General features: G+C 42.2%; 1 protein-coding gene across 3 annotated transcripts in view; it reads right to left on the bottom strand.

Annotated features, from left to right (window-relative positions):
* The window catches only part of LOC310689213 (sodium channel protein type 5 subunit alpha-like), a 59,639-nt gene that overhangs the window by 29,448 nt on the left and 8,656 nt on the right, over positions 1-21,535 (bottom strand). For 2 of the 3 annotated variants that reach the window (XM_083466585.1, XM_083466586.1), the window contains exons 3-14: positions 20,493-20,609; positions 18,308-18,399; positions 17,637-17,765; positions 15,584-15,675; positions 14,563-14,763; positions 12,876-12,939; positions 10,249-10,399; positions 7,045-7,239; positions 4,317-4,502; positions 3,872-3,974; positions 1,240-1,469; positions 376-534 (exon numbers count right to left, since the gene is read on the bottom strand). In XM_083466585.1, the coding sequence (XP_083322711.1) occupies positions 376-534; positions 1,240-1,469; positions 3,872-3,974; positions 4,317-4,502; positions 7,045-7,239; positions 10,249-10,399; positions 12,876-12,939; positions 14,563-14,763; positions 15,584-15,675; positions 17,637-17,765; positions 18,308-18,399; positions 20,493-20,609 (1,719 nt within the window). Of the gene's footprint in view, positions 1-375; positions 535-1,239; positions 1,470-3,871; positions 3,975-4,316; positions 4,503-7,044; positions 7,240-10,248; positions 10,400-12,875; positions 12,940-14,562; positions 14,764-15,583; positions 15,676-17,636; positions 17,766-18,307; positions 20,210-20,492; positions 20,610-21,535 lie in introns of those variants that run through there. The other variant, XM_083466587.1, reaches the window with a different exon arrangement.

Here is a 21,535-nt window from a genome sequence, read left to right as displayed (position 1 = left end):
AAATATCATGGGAACTGTAGTTTGGTAAAGTGCTGGGAATTATAAACTACAATTCCCATGATTCTTTGGGAGAAATCGTGTGATGTAAATGTCTAGTGTGGGTGTGACCAATATAATTTACTATTTTATTTTCTCTTGAACAGGTAAAAATGTATTTTAAAGCATCTCAGAGATTTCATGACAACCCTATATTCTAAGTGTTTCCTCAGTTTGATTGTCATCTGCTCATAATTTATTGAAATTACCGATTTTGCCACATATACTCACTATTAATAAAATAAATAAATAAATAAATAGTCAAGGAAAGTAAGCCCCAGATTCCATAGATTTAATGTGGAAGATTTAAAGTGACTATAACAGGAGATTCATCATTACCATTCTGAAAATTGATAGGGGACGCCTTGTGACCAAGCTTATTATACCTAAAACAGCCAAAAGGCAGTCAAAAATATTCCAAGCCTCTTGAAAATAGTAGTAGGGATCAAGAGCAATTATTTTGAGGATCATTTCAGCTGTAAAAATGGCAGTGAAAACCTGCAAGAGAAATTATGTCAGAACACAATCAACGTCTCATATGTTAAATTCAAGCTATGCCTTTAGGGGAGGGGTGGCTAATCTGTGGCCCTCCAGATGATACTGGACTCCAATTTCCATTAGCCCCAACCAGCACCAGAAAACCATTAACGTGGGAAAGAGTGTCTGATCACAAACATAATTAAGGGTGAAAAGGTATGAAGGAAAAAGGACACACACATCAGGGTACATAATGGCCTGCGGGGTGGGGGCAGAATTTATCTCTCTCAATCTTACTATGAGATTCACACAGAAACTCTAACCTACAAGCACAGACAGAGCTGACAGATAATAATAACAATAACAATGAGTGAAATAACAGGCCAGAATAGTGTACAAGGGAAATATAAAACTGCTTCAAGTGAGGCAGGAAAATGAACTGATATTTCAGCTGACATTCCAAGGGAGCGGGTAAGAGAGAGCTTCCTGTGGACTGATAATTGCTTTTCTTGCCTCAAGCAACAGGTGAAACGCAATCCCACTTGATGGTGTCTTTGTACCCACTAGAGAAGAAAGGGTTTGTATGAACACATTTTTTTAGGTACGCACTAAACGTAATTTCTGTGCACAAATTTTAGTTCAAAGGCACTCCAAAATTCTCCAACAGTAAAACAATAAAAAGGTGATTCTTGCCATGTAGCTTAATAAGGATTTGGCTTCACTTACTTTGTTTCCTGTGGAAACCATGTTTTTTGTTTCTGGAACACTTTCGAATGTCATTAAAACAGTATTCACTATAATACACAGAGTAATAAATAGTTCAGCAAAAGGGTTTATCATTACTTTCTTCACCATTTTCTTTATTTGCAACCAGAGTGGGCAACATTGCCAGATGAGATACTTATGGGCAGCAGTTTTCAAGCATGGAGGGAATTCCAGTTTTGATTCTTCCCATTCTAAACAACAAAAGGAACATAATGACAGGCACACTGAGTTATGAAATGAGAACAATTTCAGGTAAAACATAGGTAATTCTTTACACACACACACACCCTCTGACTTAAAAAAAATTATTAAGAAATTGTCAGTTGTAGAAAACAGAGAAAGGAGAAAAAGTGCAAATAAAAAATAAATAAAAAGTGCAATAAGAAAAAAGATATAGCACACTAAATGTACACTTCCATACATTATTATACAGATATGTAATATTATTGTCCTACTACATATCTGAATATTTGTATTTATCCAAACAAAGTCTGCGTCTATAAGCAATCCATTCAAGTGCTGTCAATCCATTGATTAAAGCAGGGGATCATATCTTCTTGGCTTGACTTGAAAAGGATCTGCACAGGTTCCCTCAAATCCCTTGTCCTACACAAGCCACTCTTTCAATCTTTTTCTCCTCTCTTCTTTCTTTTTACTCTGCAACAATCCAAACCCTGGATACCTAAGACAGTCACTGAATTCAATAGAACTTGTGACTGAGTTGACATAGTGCTGTTCTGTTGGACTTCTAATACCAGTTTGGGACACACTAAGTAAGGTAAAGGTAAAGGTAAAGGTACCTCTGCCCGTACGGGCCAGTCGTGTCCGACTCTAGCGTTGTGCGCCCATCTCACTTAAGAGGCTGGGGGCCAGCGCTGTCCGGAGACACTTCCGGGTCACGTGGCCAGCGTGACGAAGCTGCTCTGGCGAGCCAGCACCAGCGCAGCACACGGAAACGCCGTTTACCTTCCTGCTATAAAGCGGTACCTATTTATCTACTTGCACTTAGGGGTACTTTCGAACTGCTAGGTGGGCAGGAGCTGGGACCGAAAGACGGGAGCTCACCCTGCCGCGGGGATTCGAACCGCCGACCATGCGATCGGCAAGTCCTAGGCACTGAGGTTTTACCTACAGCGCCACCCGCGTCCGTGGGACACACTAGATCATCCCACAAATCCTAACATGCAGCAGCAGACTGTATGAACACACAATTTAGTTACCTCATTCAGTCCACATTTTATCAGCTTCCTTGCAAGAATGTCATGGGAGACTTTGTCAAGAGACTTACTGAAACCAAGATATACATGTCCACAGCATTCCCCTGATCCACCAAGCTTGTAACTCCATCAAATAAAGAAAAGAGATTCATCTAGCATACTTTATTTTTGAGAAACCCATGTTGGGTCTTAGTAATCACAGCATCCTTTTCTAAGTGCTCACAGACCAATGGGTGAATTATCTGTTCTAGGACCTTTCCTGGTATCAATGTCAAGCTCACTGATCAATAGTTACCTGGGTCTTATTCCCCCCCCCCCCTTTGAAGATGGGGACTACATTTGCCCACCTCCAGTCTGCAGGGACCTCACCCGTTCACCAAGAATTCTCAAAGGTCTGAGATTACAAAGGCTCTGAGATTACATCCGCAAGCTCCTTTAGTGCCCTTGGATGCAGCTCATCCAGCCTTGGAGATTTGCATTCATTTAAAGTAGCTAGGTGTTTCCTTACTACCTCTTTTCCTATCTTGAGCTGCAGTTCCTTCCTTACATAATTTACTCCGTTACGCAGATAATTTGAATTTGCAGGCCAGTTTTTCAGATGGCATAGTAAAGATCAACATCAGAACTGAGTTCACTGTTGACATTCCAGGCTGCAAAACATACCCATACTGGAGTTACAATCTCAGTGTCATCATAAACCAAGTAAACAACAAAAACTGTTAAGTTGTGGGCGAACATATCAGACGACACAGCGATTCTCCCAAAGCAGCTCTTTATTTGTAAGCTGGAACAGAACTAACTGAGGAGCTCAGTCAGCCTGCTTATATAGAGCTCCAGAACAATGTAACTGTTGCCATTTTCTAAAACTATCCAATCACTGAATGTCACTTTCGATCCTTCATTTGCATAACTATCTACAGTATCCCCCTGCTGGCCCAGGGTGAGAACTTCAGTACATAAAAAAACCATGAACACAAACTAAGCTAAGGAAAGCAATGAGTCCCATATTTGGTCCAAATTATGAGTGAAGTGCTAATATGTATTCTTCTGACTGTTGAAATTAATATGGAAACATGACGACAATAAATGCTAAAGGCTCAGCAAAACAAAAACAAACCCCAATTGGTAAACATTTTTTCATGATTTATTTAAATGTGAAGATTTTGAGGGGAGGGGAGCCAGGACTTTCCAGTGAGTGGCCCTCACTCCTGAGACAATTACTCTCCTAGTTTTTCAGCATAATTTTCAATATATACTGTTCTCAAGTTTTAAGGAATACTGATTTGGATATGATTATCTCTAACAAAATACTTAAAAACACTGAAGAAGTTACCCCCAACCTTTTTAAAAGTTTATTTTATTTATTTTTAACTCACCCATGGTTTTGCTGATGACATTAGCAGCACTTGTTAACCGTTGTCTTTGAAATGGATCATCAGGAGTGTCAACAGGTAGGTGATAGGACATTAACAGCTCCTTCTTTGGGTGCAGAAAACAAATCCAAAGTGAATATTTGAAGTGACACGATTATCTCTCCATTTACTTACACAATTCCCAATGAATTAATGTAGCAGCAGATAGAATAACGTACGCTTAAAGAAATCTAAAAACGAAAGCTGGTTAACAGCATAAGTCCTTCTCAAAATAGCTGATGCATGGAAATGCTAGAAGAGAAAGACTTGCAAAAAATGAGTAGAAATTTTTAGCATCTGTTTGGAGGGGATCCCAAATTTTGGGGTTTGTATTTAATAAAGCTCTATTTGGCACTTCCAAATTTAAATACAAAAAGATGCCACCGAAGCTGTTGCAGCTAAAACTTACAAGCTCCTTTTGACTTTTATCAGGTGTTGAATAAAACAGGGTTTCATCTTCTCCATAAGTTTTTGGCTCTTTGTCTTTCGTTTTCTTCTTCCTCTTGCTTTTCCTCATTTTTTTATTTTTGAATTCCACACTTGACATTTCAGTGTTTTCATCCAAGGATGCAATTTGTCTTTGGAAAGTCAATTCCTGGAATAGACCATGTTCAAGTAAGCGCAATTAGCCCATAACTAGTAATCAAAATGAGGAAATACTGATCTTGTAAAAGCCTGTTCTTCTTGAAAATAGGAAGGCAGTTAGCATGGAGACAGGCCTCCTCTGAGACCAAACAGACAAAATCTCCTTCCCCAAACCAACATCGAGAAGAAAACACTCTTTTAGAGGAAGTCACTGATAGTTTTACCTCTGTGATCAGGCGTATATTTTTCAATCATTGCAGCACAGGCTCTGTGCATGTTTGTAAGAACTGTTCGTTTCATTAAGCAACTTGTGAGCATTTAGGACTATTAGAAACATTATCTCAGCAACAATATCTAGTTCTGCCCCAAAACAGAGCATTTATACTATCTAAGAACATAACCCAAGAGCAGTATACAGACTTTTTGCACTACTGTTTGCAAAAGAGGCCCTATCACAACCCATAATATGACAGATGTAGCCTTGATTACCTGACTGGATATAGTGTTATTTATTCTGTTGCTGCTCTGGAGGTGAGTGCATTCAGGGACAGATTATTCTTTGCCCCACCACTGAGACCAAGATAGTCAGAGCCACCACTGACTTCAGCAATGTAGGAGAGCAACTTAATTAAGTCCCCTGCTCTGAAGAAACCAGAACCATGAGGTAGGAACAGTTTGGATCTTCTAACTTGGATATTATCACTCCCAGATGTGGTTAAGGTTTCTGTGCACATGCACACTTCCTACAGAGGCTCAAACTGAAGCAGGGAACAAACAGCAAAGAGGCTATCAGATACCATCACGCTCCTGCTTGAAAAGCTACTGTGATGGATGCTCAAACAGGAGAGCAGGGGAATGCCTCAAAACCCCTTTTGCAAAGAGCAAATGTGCTTTCAAACAGTGCTGCTCTGTGCTTTCTAGTCCCAAGAACTGGGACTCCAAAGCACAGCATCACCTGAAATTGTAGTGACTTGATGTTGTACTGATTGACAGATTAGTTGCCCTGTCCACCTGTCAGATTTTGTCTGCCACAGGGAAGGGAGATACGAATTTGGTGCAAAGGCCAGAAAAGGTTCCCACCTCTGATTTACAGGCACCTGAAGAATATTTATTTGAAACTGATATTGAGCTAGCTACTTTCAAACTTTATACCCTGAATTTAAAGCTTTCATTTTGAATTATTGGATATCTCCTCCAAACAACTTTCATTTTTGAATTCCTGAAGATACTTTTAAACTTTAGAAGGCATATTGTTCCTTGAAGATATTTCTTCAAGGCATAGTTTTGTATTCTTAAGGTTTTTCGCTTAATTAAGCAAGAAATTCAAGCCCAAGATCTACAGGTATGAGCAGAGTTTGGAATAGGCAAAGCTATGCCAGTTGAAATCCCTCATCCTTGTTCAGCCAGAGATATAGCTCAGCTGAGGTTCGGCTGAGACAAGTCCAGAAAAGGGGATATTTTTTGGCATTCCAAAATCCATTCAGCTCTATCACATGACCTAGCAACCCTGTAGAAGTTACACTGGCATAATTTAAAAGCTTGTTTCCCTCTGCTAGGCTTGAGCCAGCTCATAGCCCCACTCTCGAATGCTGTTTGGAATAAGGGTAAATCACACCAGCATAATTTACCTGGGCTTAGATTACATGGGTTTAAACAATTCCTTGGGCTTCCTGTAGTTTTATTATTAAAGGTAAAGGTAAAGGGACCCCTGACCATTAGGTCCAGTTGTGGCCGACTCTGGGGTTGCGGCGCTCATCTCGTTTTATTGGTCGAGGGAGCCGGGTCATGTGGCCAGCATAACTAAGCCGCTTCTGGCGAACCAGAGCAGCGCACAGAAACGCCGTTTACCTTCCCGCCGGAGTGGTACCTATTTATCTACTTGCACTTTGGCGTGCTTTTGAACTGCTAGGTTGGCAGGAGCAGGGACCGAGCAACGGGAGCTCATCCCGTCACGGGGATTCGAACCGCCGACCTTCTGATCAGCAAGTCCTAGGCTCTGTGGTTTAGACCACAGCGCCACCCACATCCAGTTTTATTATTATTTATTGAATTTATATACTGCCCTATACCCAGAGTTTGGATTGTTCTGCACCCATGTTTGCAAGCCATCCTGTACTATGTAAATTTTTGAAAATATTTATTTTGAAAGCAATTTTTAATTTTTCTAAGTAAATAGATAAAAAGCGCAGTCTATGACAAACAGCAATAACAGTGCAAAGTGGAGAATCACATTCCAGACCATTGCATCACAGATTGCAGTCAAAAGCTTACAGCATTTTTACTGCCACCATCATAAAATCTATTAATGTATTTCATTTAATTCACATGTTAATGTTGCAATGATTTTCCTCTTCCCCTACAGAAATTTAGTAAGTATTAAATATTAAATTCTGTTATTGGAACTTCAGCCATAATTAAGTAGTAATTATCATGGATGAAGATACAACAATAGAATTATACATACTTTATTTCTATTGTTAACAACAGCAACAACAATAAAAACAATTAGGCTAAGTATATAATAATTTTTTTTAAAAAAAAGATTTACAAACCTTTTCCTTTTTTAGTAGTTCTTTGGCTTCACGAAGTAACATCTCCCTTGCCTTTGTGTGTGCAAGTGTTGCTTTGTTTTGCTCTTCATATGCCATTGTTACAACAGCCAGGATTAAATTAAATAGATAAAATGAGCACAAAAAGATGATTATCACAAAAAAGATGCAGTAAGATTTCCCAGATGTTCTGATAACCTGCAAGCATGAAATACATAACTCATCATGTATTGTCTTTCAGCAAAACAATGATCAGAGAATAAAAACAAATGTTAAAATAATCCAATTAATAGAATAGTAATAGAGCAACGGCATCAGGTCAAGCAACCACTGTTGTCTCCTAGTTAACTCCAAAAATCTGAGATAATAAAATTGTTTTTACCTGCCAGTGGATACCCATCAAAGTCTCTGCAATCAAGGCTTCCATGAAAAGGGGAAGCCTGAGTTGGGGGGCGCACACATGCACATAACAACAGAAAAATCCCCCTCACGCATCATCCTATAGCAGGCCAAGCCCACCAAATTGATGAGAAGGATTCCTCCTAACATCAATCACAAAACTCGGGATGGATGATATGGGAGAAGGAAAGGCACAATGACCTCATAGGAGGTCATTTCAACTGATGTCCATTGAGCATTTGCATCCAGCAAGCAAGGTGGAAGGTTGTTCTTGCTTGGTGTATCAAAAACAAGGTGTCTGTTAAGAGGACATCTGTGGCTGACCTACTATCATTCCTGCAAAATGGCCTTTGGAAGGACCTTCACACAAATACCTTGAAGAGGCAGGCTGTAGCCATTTGCAAGTTCAGACCCAGAAACCTCCCCCCTAAATAAATTAACACCTGACTCAAATTTTTCGTTTGGTTTTTGGCAGAATTTAAGCCATAACTTTATTGATTACAGAAAAGTGACTGGTTGCATAGGCTCTGTTTCGACTAGCTCGCTGCCTAGGCAGGTAGCGCTGACCCAGGGTTCCAGCACAGGTCAGACAAGGGTGAACACCTGGATAAGCGGAAAGCCAGGAACGAGCTAACTCCGCCACCCAAATGTCCCCCTGGACTCAGGCACGGGCACAACCCCCTCACAGGGGTTGACCAAACCTTCGAGTCTCTGGATTACTTTAACGGAATACCCTTCACATAGGGATGGCAAGAGCTTTCTCCCATCCCTATCACCTGAACCAGAGCCTATCTGCAACCTTACAAGTTGTGACGATTTGCTACGCGGCAGGCGAAACCCAAATGGCAACAGCCAATCAGCCAAGTAGGGAAAATTCCTGCCGTGCCCCTGTCCCAATGACAGACAACACACAACGGCATAGCAAGGTCAATCGCAAAATGCCCTAAAATTAGGGAGAGGTGGGCAGGTGTTCCAAATGCATGCACCGAAAGAGGAAGCTCTGGGTCATGTGCATAGGTATATATAGGTTCCTCGAACCATTTGGACTGCGTCCCATTGGCCAGATTGTACCCAGCTTCAAGGGACCTACCAATCAGGTGTTGTGGCTTACCAATTGTACCCACCCACAACACAGGGTGTTGGTTGTCCAGGTCTCACAGCAATACGTGCCCTCTTTAAGGGTGGACCCGATTTCCTCTATTCTTTCTAAACCTAATTCTCCTTCCTTCTATACTTCTAGTTAAATGTTTTCTTAGAGGTGCTATACTGAAGTGACTTCTCATGGCACACAGGCCGTGGCATAGCGTGGGTTGTCAGCACCCGGGGCAAGGCAAGTAATTTGCGCCCCCTAACCCGTGGATTTGCGCCCCCTAACCCTAACCCCCAGATGTTGCGCCCGGTGCGGCCGGGCCCCCCTGCACCCCCCACGCTACGCCACTGCACACAGGTTCCCTTCACGGGACTGTCATAAGATTCTGACAGCTTTACATTTACTCTTTGATTGATCGCTCATTCCACTAGGGCTGCAGTTGCTTCTGTGGCTTTCACTACTAATGGTGCTCTTCATAAGGCTTGTACAGAAGCTGCATGGGCTTCTCCAAACACTTTCATTCAGCACTACACAATTGATAATTATGCATAGGCATTTGGAAGAAGGGCCCTGCAGCAGGTCTCTCCATGATAAATTACGCAGGGGTGCAGTCAAGGGACCCACCCTATCGGGATTAGCTTTGCTATGTCCCAACATACCATCCCTTCTAGCCAAAGTGAAATAGTACGGTTGGTACCAACATGAAGCGTAGATTTCCTTCAGTGTACCTTCAGTGTAAATTGTCTGCACTTAAAAAAAGAAGACTATAGGTCTTTCCCCCCTATTAAACTGTTCAGTGTTAGTATTGGAAGTAGGCTTTCTGTTCCTGATGGGGTTTTTCTGTTGCTGATCTCTGTTGCTTGCTTCTAAGTTTCTCCTTAAATTCCTGGGCTTATGTTTCATACCCTCCAAGTGTCCCGATTTGCCTGGAAGGTCCCTGTTTCCTCAGAGTCCTGAGCTCGGAGAGGAGAATAAGCTAGTGTTTGTCCCGAGCAGTGGTGGCAGCAGCAGTGGCAGCTACGAAGGAGCATCCTGTTGCCTCTCCCTGGCTCTCCATGGCTGCCACTGACAACCTCCTCCTTTGAGCAGTTCATAGCAGCTGCTGGAGAATGGGAGAAGAGGAGAAAAGGCTGCCACTACCGAGGCTCAGCCCTGCGTGATGTGCCAGCTCTGAGGTACAGGCATTGCTGTCCTGGGCAGGAGTGGGGCACAAGGGGTATTGATGATGATGATTAAAAAGCTTTGCACATCTGTGCCTAATCTTGCCCTTTTCTAAAATGTATTTATTGGTGTGTGGGTTGTTACTTTGTAACTCCACCAAAGAATAAAATAAAATAAAATTTGGATTAAGGTGTTTTCTCAGGATGGTGGTGTGTGTTCTGTTGGTGCAGTGGTGACGACACTCACCCTTCTTCAAAGAGGGAATGCTCTGCGGGGCGGGGGGGGGGACACACAAAAACATGGGGGCGGGGGTTTGAAGAGGCTCAGTTGTGGCAGGGAGTGAAAAATGTTCCTATTTTCATCTGAGAAATGTTAAAGGGTATGTTTCCTGTATGGAAGTCCATGGAAGCATCATGGTACTTCCAGTATACTTCCGAAGTGTTCATTTCTGACTTGACCAGAAGGTGGAGCCATAACCCAACTATCCCTGCTATGTTAAAGGAAATTTACCCTTCGAGTAGATACCAACAGTACATTTTAAAAAACAAAACAATTACCTGCCGATAGAGGATTTCCCAACTATCCTGTGTCATCAGTCGGAACAATGATAGAAAGGCCCATCCAAAATGATCGAAACTGGTGTATCCATCATCAGGATTTTCTCCATATTTCACGCAATAATAGGTTCCGTTTTTACATTCAGTTTCACTTATAAAAGAGAATACATTATGTTACTGATAACTTTCAAGTAAAAGATCTCTCGGACTGCTTACCTCACAAGTGGAACCTGGACATTCACATCTTTCTCAAACATACTTAATCTTCTAGGTTTTGTTACAGTCTCAACATCAATACTGAAGAGAGTTTATTAAAATCAAACCAACGTTATCAACATTTTTACTGGCCCCTGTGATAAGTTATACAGAAAAGTTTTATATGTTCAGAGAAAGCTATTAAAGGCATAATGGCATAGGACAGAGACTAGCCCATCCTATCTCAAAGTCCGTGTGGGAGCAGTAACTACAGTGGTGCCCCGCAAGACGAATGCCTCGCAAGACGGAAACTCGCTAGACGAAAGAGTTTTCCGTTTTGGAGGTGCTTCGCAAAACGAATCTCCTATGGGCTTGCTTTGCAAGATGAAAATGTCTTGCGAGTTCCTGCGGGGGTTTTTTCCCTCCCCCCCCCTTTTCTAAGCCGCTAAGCCGCTTATCAGCTGATCCGATAAGCCGATAATCCGCTAAAAGCCGCTAAAAACCGCTAATAGCGCTAATCCGTCAATGGGCTTGCTTCGCAAGACAAAAAAACCGCTAGACGAAGAGAATCACAGAACGGATTCTTTTCGTCTTGCGAGGCACCACTGTATAAAGGGTGGAGGCAGAAGGGTCTGAGTGAAGGATTTGCTTCTTAATAGACAGTACTCCTAGTTGTAAGAATCACCTGGCAGATGTAATTGTGCTAAGGAGTGACCTTGAGAGACTTATTTCAGTGGCTCAATGAGGTGTTGTTGTTTTACTTAAAGCCCAGAATACCTTGTGGAGATCCCATGAGGGGAACCTTTGCACTGTTTGTGAGTTAAGTTGTGTTGCACCTCTGAGGAAAAGATGAAGGTAGGTAATAACTGAGTGGTCTGTGACCTTATTTTGAGAGGACCAAGAAAAGGTCAGAGGCTTTTCTGTGAGTGGTTGGGGATAGTCTCTGGTGAATGCTTGCTTGTACAAAGGTAACATGTTCCTTGAAACCTGCTTTGGCGTGTAAGACTTTCTCCCACTTTTACCATATTAGGAAGAATGTCCAGATGACTTCATAGATGTGACATGTAAATGTTCTTCTAGATCAGGCTTCCTCAACCTCAGCCCTCCAGATGTTTTTGGTCTACAACTCCCATGATCCCTAGCCAGCAGGACCAGTGGTCATGGATGATGGGAATTGTAGTCTCAAATCATCTGGAGAGCTGAGGTTAAGGAAGCCTGTTCTAGATTCTTGAAGACTCTCTTCTAGATATGACTAGAGTGACAAGGAAAGTTTATCCTACATACTTCCTCCTCTTCTTTTTTCTCCCCAGTGGAAGATCTGACCGAACGACTAGTCATGATGGCTCTCCTACATCAGGTATTAGAGGCAGCATGCCTCTGAACAACAGCAGGAGAGGATGATTCCCAAAGACATTGGGTTGGCTGTTGTGAAAGACATGCTGGACACTGTTTCTAGATAGACCTTTGGCCTGATATAGCACCACTCTTCCTTTGCTCCTGATACATTTTCAGAAGTCAGATCCATCTACTATTGAAGGGGGAGACTGGTCAATAAGGTACATTGATTAAGTGGAGTTTGTTGGAGGTGGATCAGTTTTCTTGACCCCTTCCTGCCTGGGAATCCTCTGGGGAAGGCACACTCAAGGCAGAAGGACCTTTTATCGTGCTGCTTGATCTTATTTACTCATGTCTTTTGACCTGAAGGTATTTCAGAATCTGAAGGGAAGGGAAAGAGATGATTGATACACTTTCCTCCCTAGCTAAGAATTGGGGTAAGGAGTAGAGTTTTGTTTTTACTCTTATTAGGCCAATGAAGGCAGGGACTAGAACCGTTAGGGGGTCTCCGTCTGCATAAATTCTGCCTTTCAGAAGGAGGGGGAAACCCACTATAGATAAACTCCTCCACCAACAGAGTCAGGGTGATTTTTATCGGGTCTGCAGCATAGAAGGAAATTATTAATTCCCAGTCATGCATGGCTGCTGATTAAATTTTAAAACTAAGCATGTTAATTGTTTTTATTGTTAATTGTATTAACATTAGTAGTAGTAGTACCACCCTGTGCATCTGACTGGGTTGCCCCAGCCATTCTGGGTGGCTTCTAGCATATACAGAAACATAGTAAAACTTCAAACATAAAATACGTCTTTGTACAGGGCTGCCTTCAGATGCCTTCTAAAGGTTGTATAGTTACTTATCTCCTTGACATCTGATGGGAGGGTGTTCCACAGGGTGGTTGCCATCACCAAGAAGGCCTGGTTCCCTGTAACCTCACTTCTTGCAGTGAGGGAACCGCTAGAAGGTCTTCGGAGCTATATCTCAGTGTCCAGGCTGAATGACGGGGTGAAGGCGCTCCTTTAAGTATATAGGGCTAAAGCCGTTTATAGCTTTAACAATTAACATCTTGTCTAGTTTGGTCCTCAGTTACACTTACTTGGGATGTGAGGTGTATCCACACAGCAATACATCAGTAGAAGAATTCTTTTTCTGATATACTTCTGGAAGCAAACAGTTTGGAAGCAAAAGTAATAGTCATTTAAAGCCTCTTCCTACCTCATAATACAATGGATGTAGTTATCAGCTGAATAACGAACTCCCAGTCAGGTGGCTAACCTGTGTCTGACCCACCAAGCCATATGAAATTGGTCCATCAGACCCTGCAGCAGTATCCCCTGATCTGATTGAGAGAGTAGAATGCTGGACTTTTTGTGAGAAGTTCATTTTCTGCAGTGGATGGAGGGGACCCACATAGGGGTTGTGTCTCCCATTCACTTCACTAGGCAAGATATGCAGATTGATGACACCCTAAGAGTAAACCACCCCAGTTTCCACAACAGTATGCAATCATGGCAATGCAACTGGCAAACAGAATAGAACAGGAACAGAAAAACCAACAGGGAACATACCCCTGGACACACCCTCCTTGCCTCATTTTACTACGTACTACTGTACTTACATTTTAACCCAATTCATCTACCTACTGCAGTCACCCTAAGCACTGAGAGCATTGGATTTCCTCCATGTCCTGCAGAAAATGAATGCAAGTCCAACATTCTATTCTTTTGGAGTGGAGGAGGAGATTCATGGATGGCATATTCTTAGGGGTGCCCAGCTGAGTAGGCTCTCCTGTGTTGTTGAACCACCTCCTGCAGTGCCTGCTTGCTGAAGGGCATGTTGGCTGATGCATACACTCTACGCTTGCATTGTTTCACGTAAGTCAACACTGAAGCCCAGGTGGCTCCCCCAAATAGTACCAGTCCCAAAGATAGCAGAAGAAAATTCACTCTCTGTGGAGTGGAGGGAAGAGATCTGCTTTCAGTCACCAGTTGGGGAGGGAGTCAGAAGAAGGCCCCACCTCACCCGAATGTCATCCATCTCAGTAGCATTCTGACTGCCCCTCAGGATGTCTCCTTAAACTCTCTTTCCTTCTGCCAGAAGGCGATTGCTCCAAAAGAGGCAGAATCACTACCATGGGATGCACTGGGGTCCTTGACTCCTCAGAGGAATTCATCAATAAGGCTAGGTTACTCATGCCAAGGCTGGATAGACTAAGTTCAATAAGTGAATTCCAATCTCCTTCCCCTTTATATCCCACATGGAAGAAAGAGAAGAGAAATCAAGCTGGAAGTTGCTATGTCATGGGCTGGCTGAGTTAGAAAGATGCAGATGGAGGATTGGTTGAGGAACCAGTGAATGGCAAGCCCCAGATTATATGGGGAGGGATTAGGAATAGGGCTTTCCAGGTGGTGGTTCCACAACTTTGAAACTCTCTCTCCAGACCCTCTAAAAAAAATTAAAATCCAGGTCTGCGTTGGGCTGAATTGTGCTGTTGGTCTGTGTGCCGTACATAATTCAGCTCAAGTCATATGACAGCATTATTATTGTTACTACTACTTCTTACACAAATAAAGATGGTAGCAACATATAAAGTCTAAATCTGACTCAACATGGTTCAATGAAACTTCAAAACCACATAATAATATGGTGCGTGGGATGCTATTGTATTAATTTATAAATGCCAGTTTAGAAATGATCCGAAAGTAAAACACTGTTTTGGCAGTACAAAAAGTACCAGGGTTATGTAAGCAATATGCTACAGATTTAAAGGAGGGTGTTTTTACCTGAATCCTGTAATGTGCATGACTCCTCCTTGCTGATGCTCTTATTCAAGTAAGAAGCATGGACACATTTATATTTTAAGTTGCCCATGAAGAGTTGGAGGCCAACCAGGGCAAAGACAGCCAAGCAGAAAACTGTCAACAGCATCACATTGGCAAGCTTCTTGACAGACTGAAGAAGTGAAGCTATAATGACTTTCAGTCCTATGAACAAAGAGTAAATATTATACAGACTGATAACAGAGGACAAAAACTACAGCCCTTTTGAATTATGTTTCTCAGCTATTATCTTAATAATAATAATAATAATAATAATAATAATAATAATAATAATAATTTATTATTTGTACCCCGCCCATCTGGCTGGGTTTCCCCAGCCACTCTGGGCGGCTTCCACAGAAACCAAAAATACAGTAAAATCACACATTAAAAACTTCCCTGAACAGGGCTGCCTTAGGATGTCTTCTGAATGTCAGGTAGTTGTTTATCGCTTTGACATCTAATGGGTCTACGCTATGGAAAGCATAGCCCTGAAGTCCAACTATTGCAATGTGCTTTAGGGGTGGGGAGATGGGAGTGCATAACAGTGTCTCACCTTCTGATAGTGCCTGTCTCCTGATTTGTTTTTGGAAGTGCACCAGAATTTGAACAAGCTCCCTATAGGCTATAGTCTTCTGGTACCATTTAAAGTTCAGCTTTGATCTATAATAAGGTTACCAAACGTCCCTGTTTCTCGGGTACAGTCCCTGGATTTACAAATCAGTCCCCTGACAAAATCCTATCATTCCTACTGAAGTTGAAAAGTGTCCCTGGATTCATTGACAAAAAAATCTGGTAACCTTAATCTATAAATTGTGGTGTTGTCAGAACTTTTCTCTTTTGTGACTTACTGTTTCATTGAATTTTCATAATAGATTGTTTTTAACTGTTTCTTATTTGGGTTAGTTTGAATTCCTTGAGTGAAAGGTGGAAGACAAATTTAGTAACTGAACAAACAGGCAAAGCAAGAAAAAGAGCCTCTCACCTGGGATTACAGAAACAGCTTTTAAAGTTCTCAGAACCCTGAAAATTCGGATAGCTGAAATGCTACTAAAACGCTTAGCCAAAGCGGCGTACCTGAAAATTTCAAAATATGAAAAAAGATATCAACAGACTCATCATTTTATAAGACAATGCTACTGGTAGCTATAGTTTGTATTCTGCGCACATATTCTTACCTGCCCCCGCCAATCCCTGCTTCCCCCATACAATGGGCTATTAGTGTGGCATGTGGGCTACAACTGAGGGGTAGGACACAGCATTAATATTCCAAAGGCTCTGGGTTCAATCTCCCACACTTCCGGGGGGGGGGGAATCTCAAGGTGCAGGAAACTCAAGCAGAGCTTCTGCTTGCCAGGAGCATGCAGCAGTGGGTTAGAAAGATTTGGGATAAAGAAGTTTCATGTGTGTATATTGTTTTTGGGAAAGGGCCATGCTCACAGATACTTTGCATGCACAAGGTCCCATTTTGTGTGTATGTAAACTCAGGGAGGGCAGGGCCACAGGCCATTCCATTCCACCACACGCTGTACTAGCATTCAGTTTATACTGAAACAAACCTCCACACATAGTTTAAGTGACTGGCCCTTTCATAAGAAGAAGAGGAGTTTGGATTTGTTATCCCGCCTTTCACTCCCTTTAAGGAGTCTCAAAGTGGCTTACATTCTCCTTTCCCTTCCTCCCCCACAACAAACACTCTGTGAGGTGAGTGGGGCTGAGAGACTTCAGAGAAGTGTGACTAGCCCAAGGTCACCCAGCAGCTGCATGTGGAGGAGCGGAGACGCGAACCCGGTTCCCCAGATTACGAGACTACCGCTCTTAACCACTACACCACACTGGCTGTTCAAAATTGTGCAGATATTTCTACAACGTATAGTTAAAATTTGACACAAGTCCAAAACACTCCTCATCCAAAGGGCACAACATGAAGTCTAATAGTAGCTAGAATTAGTAGATTAACAAGTCAAACTACATCCACAATGGGTGAAATTCAGCATCATCCTACGGTGAACATCCTGTCAATGCAAGTAGTGCAGGTTGCCGGACGTAACTATCCTCCTCTCCTTCCCCTCCCCCACTGTTCTGGGGGTTCTCCCCACATTGCCTGAGCCAATTTTGGGGTGTGTCAGAGTTGTGATGGGAAAGAAAGGAAGTTAAAGCCCTGTTACGCAAGCAGAAGTTTTCACACAGGGCTTACAATGACAGAACTTGTTAGGCGATTCCCACCTTATATGTTTAAATGTTCCCAAGGTGTGATGGCCTGGGATTCCGATTCGGAGGATGAAACAGAGGAATCCCAGCCTGCACAGGAGTCCCCGCCTCCAGGGCCGGCTGAACTGGGGCAAGGCCTAGATGCTGAAGAGCCTGCACCTGTGGCAGTGCATCAGGAGCTGGCCCCAGGTGAAGCCCTTCTGGCCCCAGGGAGGCTTGACGACTCAGTGGCCACAGGTGAGCCTCCTCCAGGGCCCAGTAACCCTTCGGCCTCTCCTGATCTGCAGAGGCTTAGAGCAGAGAGGCGAAGGGAACTGGTTGCCCCCAGGAGGAGTGCTCGCCTTAAGGCCAGAGGAGGCGGGGCTCCTGGGGGTCGGGACCGCCCCTGGCCTTAGAAGAGGATAAAAGCCCAGTCAGCCCGGCCCCAGGTTGCGGGAGCAACGTCGTTGTTGGCTTCGGACCTTCCTGTGTTCCTGATCCCTGCTCGGCCTCCTGTTCCTGACTATCCGGTACTCCTGTTCCCTGCTCGGCTTCCTGTTCCTGACTATCCGGTACTCCTGTTCCCTGCTCGGCCTCCTGTTCCCGACCATCTGGTGTTCCTGTTCCCTGCACAGCCTCCTGTTCCAGCGTTCCTGTTCCCCGCCCGGCTCTCTGCCTCGGACCTTGCCCCTCTTCGTGTGGACTCTGCTACACCCAAGGTACCTTACCCCCGGGACCAGCACACAAGGTCAGCAGCATCTTCACATGCAAAGCTAGCAGAATTCTAGCTCTAGTTTTTCTCCTGTATGAAAAATTATAAACTGCAAAGAAGAAACACCGAAACTTACGTCATAATTAAAACAAATGAATCCAAAACGTTCCAGGGATCTCGAAGATAGGTGAATTCATTCAAAACAAATCCCCTTGCTACTATTTTTACTGCAAATTCAACTGTATAAATAACTGTGAAAATATACCTGAAAATCAAAGCCAGAGAAACAAAATCATTACCAGTGTGGAGGGAATCAAGGCTACTCGTGTGCTACTTCCCACATGAAGCCCAAGGAAAAATGGAAGTGCTATGATGGCATTGTAGGCAAAGGTGTGGTTAGATTTCATTATACGATTGCTGTATAATATTTATTTATTTCCATCTCTGAGCCAACTGCTAGATAAGGCTTGCACATTGTATGATCCAGAAAGCAAAATACATCCCACCAGTCACATATGAGCTGCTGTTTGACTCACCCTCCCCTTACTTTTGCAGTTCCAAACAAGACAGTATAATAGGAGACTTAGGGCTTGTGCACAAATGAGCATTATTTTGCTGCTAATTCACTTCCTCACCCCCACTCAAGTTAGACCTGAGCAGACCTCAGTGCACCTATTTGAATATCAGGTGCACCTCTAGTATTTCCCAATTACAAGCAGGCATCCCTTCTGTGTTTATTCCTGCCTTCCAATGGGTTGATTCTCATTCAGTCCATAGAGTGTACATGAAGTGTGGAGTGATACTTACTCAGCGATTTGGTAATTTTCTGGAGGCTTGTTTAAAGTCATAAAAATACAGTTAACGAGAACCGCACATGTTATGAATGCTATGAATAATGTACATGATGTGTTAAGGAAATAGTGTTTCACTTAAAAATAAGGGGTATAACTCCAGGTTTAAGGTGGTATATAAATTAAACAAACAAACAAATAAATATTCAACAGTTTGTGGTAAAATATGAGTAACCAAAATAAATGTGATTAATGCTACTTACTATCATGCTCTTAAATTAAAAGGAAAAATCTAAAAATAATGCATTTTCTTTAGTTTAACTTTGCTTGTTTCTTGTTTATTCAGCATAATAACTGTTATGAACCTTAGGCTAGAGTCAGCATCAGGAATGATACAAGGTAGTTCCCGTACACATTTTTAAGTACTTGAGGTTAATCGGAAGAAATCTCCTTTCAGCCTTTTAACAGTAGACAGTCTTGCCTTTATTCTCTGGGTAACCGAAGAATTGATGCTTTTGAATTATGGTGCTGGAGGAGACTCTTGAGAGTCCCATGGACTGCAAGAAGAACAAACCTATCCATTCTTAAGGAACTCAGCCCTGAGAGCTCACTGGAAGGACCGATCCTGAAGCTGAGGCTCCAATACTTTGGCCACCTCATGAGAAGACTCCCTGGAAAAGACCCTGATGTGGGGAAAGATGGAGGGCACAAGGAGAAGAGGATGACAGAGGACGTGATGGCTGGACAGTGTTCTCGAAGCTACCAGCATGAGTTTGACCAAACTGCGGGAGGCAGTGGAAGACAGGAGTGCCTGGCGTGCTCTGGTCCATGGGGTCACGAAGAGTCGGACACGACTAAATGACTAAACAACAGCAACAACAAACAAGATCCATGTCTAACCCAAACAAGAGCTCTTGAAAGTACAAAAGAAGATTTAGGGGGTGTGGCGTGTCACCCGCGGGGGTGTGACGCATGTCCGTGGTTGTGTGGCGTGCGGCACGCATCTTGGGGTGGCGGCCACGATGGCACCCTTTGCCCAAATGATGCCCCCCTTTGTACACCAGTGGGGCAATGGTTGCCACTTTTAGTCATAGTTCAAATCAGGCCAGCTCACCATATGCCCAACCCCAGAACATTCAGACCTTCTGCTGCCTGTATGGATGTTGAGTGTAGGAAAGCTCCCCTCCTTACCTGCACATTTCATACCTTCAAAACAGGGCTAGTGTGTCCAGTATAGAATAAACCAAGGTATTAAATATGGGTATGAATTTCTGGGTGAAGTGAAGGGAATATGGAACAAAGTTGCATAAGCAAACCAATTTCTAGCTTACAGCTGCACACTTGGGGCATGTACTGTTTATAATTTGGGGTTGTATGTTTTGAGGTGAAGGGATCATGTTACACTAGCTCTGATCATTTAACTATAGTATGAAACATGACTGCAAGACGAGGGATCTTAATATACAGGGCCATCAAAACAAGTGGCGCTCATTTTGTATGGACTCACCACAGGAGAATGACTGATGGTCAGTTTTCCTAAAGGTGCATTTGCACCAGCTCATTTTCTTTTTTTATTTCAGTTTTTAATTTGTGAGTATAATAGAAAAAAGAGAAAAGCAAATAATAATAATAATAAACATTGTCAGGTGACATTAAGAATAATAATATTCCATCAATCCTGATTTAAACATATAAATTAATACAGGCAGTCCAAATAGATATCTAAACAAAACAGATAATTATAAGCCATGTGTTCAAGCACAGAAAGGACACTGAGATCTTCAACCTGCTGAGCACCAGCTGATTATATCTGTCACTGCAAATTACAAGGGGATCTGGCCTAGCAAGATCTTCTGTAGGTCTAAATAATAAATTGTACTCTTTCTTCTTAGTAACACAGTTGAAATTTTGTTTTGAACTGCAAAGTTGCAGAACACAGGATAATAATAATAATAATAATAATAATAATAATAATAATAATAATAATAAAAATAAATAAATAAATATTTTTACCCCACCCATGTCTCTCCAGCCACTCTGGGTGGCCTCCAACAAAATATTAAAAATAGAATAAATGATTAGTCACTCTCCGGAATCCTAAGAAATATATATTAAAGCTCATATATGCATATATAACTAACAGTTCTCTGTGATTCTGTATAAGAGATTAAGAATGAAGGAAACCCATTGGAAGGATATGTGTGTATCAAAATTTTCACAGCTAGTCGTCTCAGTGGATGGAAAGGACTGAAAAAAAACAAGGCTTTGGTGGCAGAAAACCGAAAGATTCTGTTCCTGGCTGATAGCACCATAAAAGTCTGTAAAATAGATGGAAATGCTTTTTAAATATAACATGCTCATGATAGACCTACTGTCTACAAATATAAACACACTGCAACTTCATAAAGATTGACTGGGGAGAACAATATGGACTGCAGATGAAAGTAAACAAACACAGAAGTACAACTCATTCTATTTATGCATCACTCAGGAGACCCATCGTTATGACAAGCAGCTGCATAAAAGACTGGGTAGTGGGGTAGTGGTAGCCATTCACTGAAGGCCAAACACACAAGGATGGCACAGATCAGTGCTTTGATCTCAGTTTGCTGCTTTTTGCAATGAAATAAATCACCAGCCCCTGATTCAGATCAGAGTCGTGCCATGGAATTCATTTGCAAAATAAATAATGGGAGTTTGGAAGTTGATGTTGCTCTGCTGTTTTATTCATTTGCTTAAGTTACGGAATGATTCTACCTCTATTTTTATTAAGAGGCCAGTGGACTGCATATACTTCTGATTGCTGATAGCAAACAAAAACAGCAGGCAGGGCTACAAATGAAATAAGGTGATACATTCTCATCCAGCATAAGACGAATATGCTGCATTATCACAGTGACAAAGACACTGATTTTACGGCCTCCATTAAAATCTTAATTTAATGAATTAATACAAATGTAGTACTTCAGCAGAGATTATTTCGTATGACGTTTATCTCAAATGCACAACAAATTCTGACTGTGTATGCTTATTCATAGCATGTTCACTGAAAAATACATTTTGCCTGGGTCTACTGGTTGTAATGTTGAACATAATGAAGTGCATGTAAGTGCCATAAAAATTAAAAGTTAAATGTTCATAAGTGTACACATTGCTACAGCTTGTTATCTGAAAAATTAACACTGAACATTTAGGCTCCTGTCCACAGATCTGCTTTAATGTGCACGTGGTACCATTTAAATGG

Source organism: Podarcis liolepis (genome assembly GCF_965112155.1).
Source record: "Podarcis liolepis genome assembly, chromosome: 12".
Taxonomy (NCBI): Eukaryota; Metazoa; Chordata; class Lepidosauria; order Squamata; family Lacertidae; genus Podarcis; species Podarcis liolepis.
Note: the sequence above shows the minus strand (reverse complement) of the source record. Positions and strands in the feature narration are given on the sequence as shown.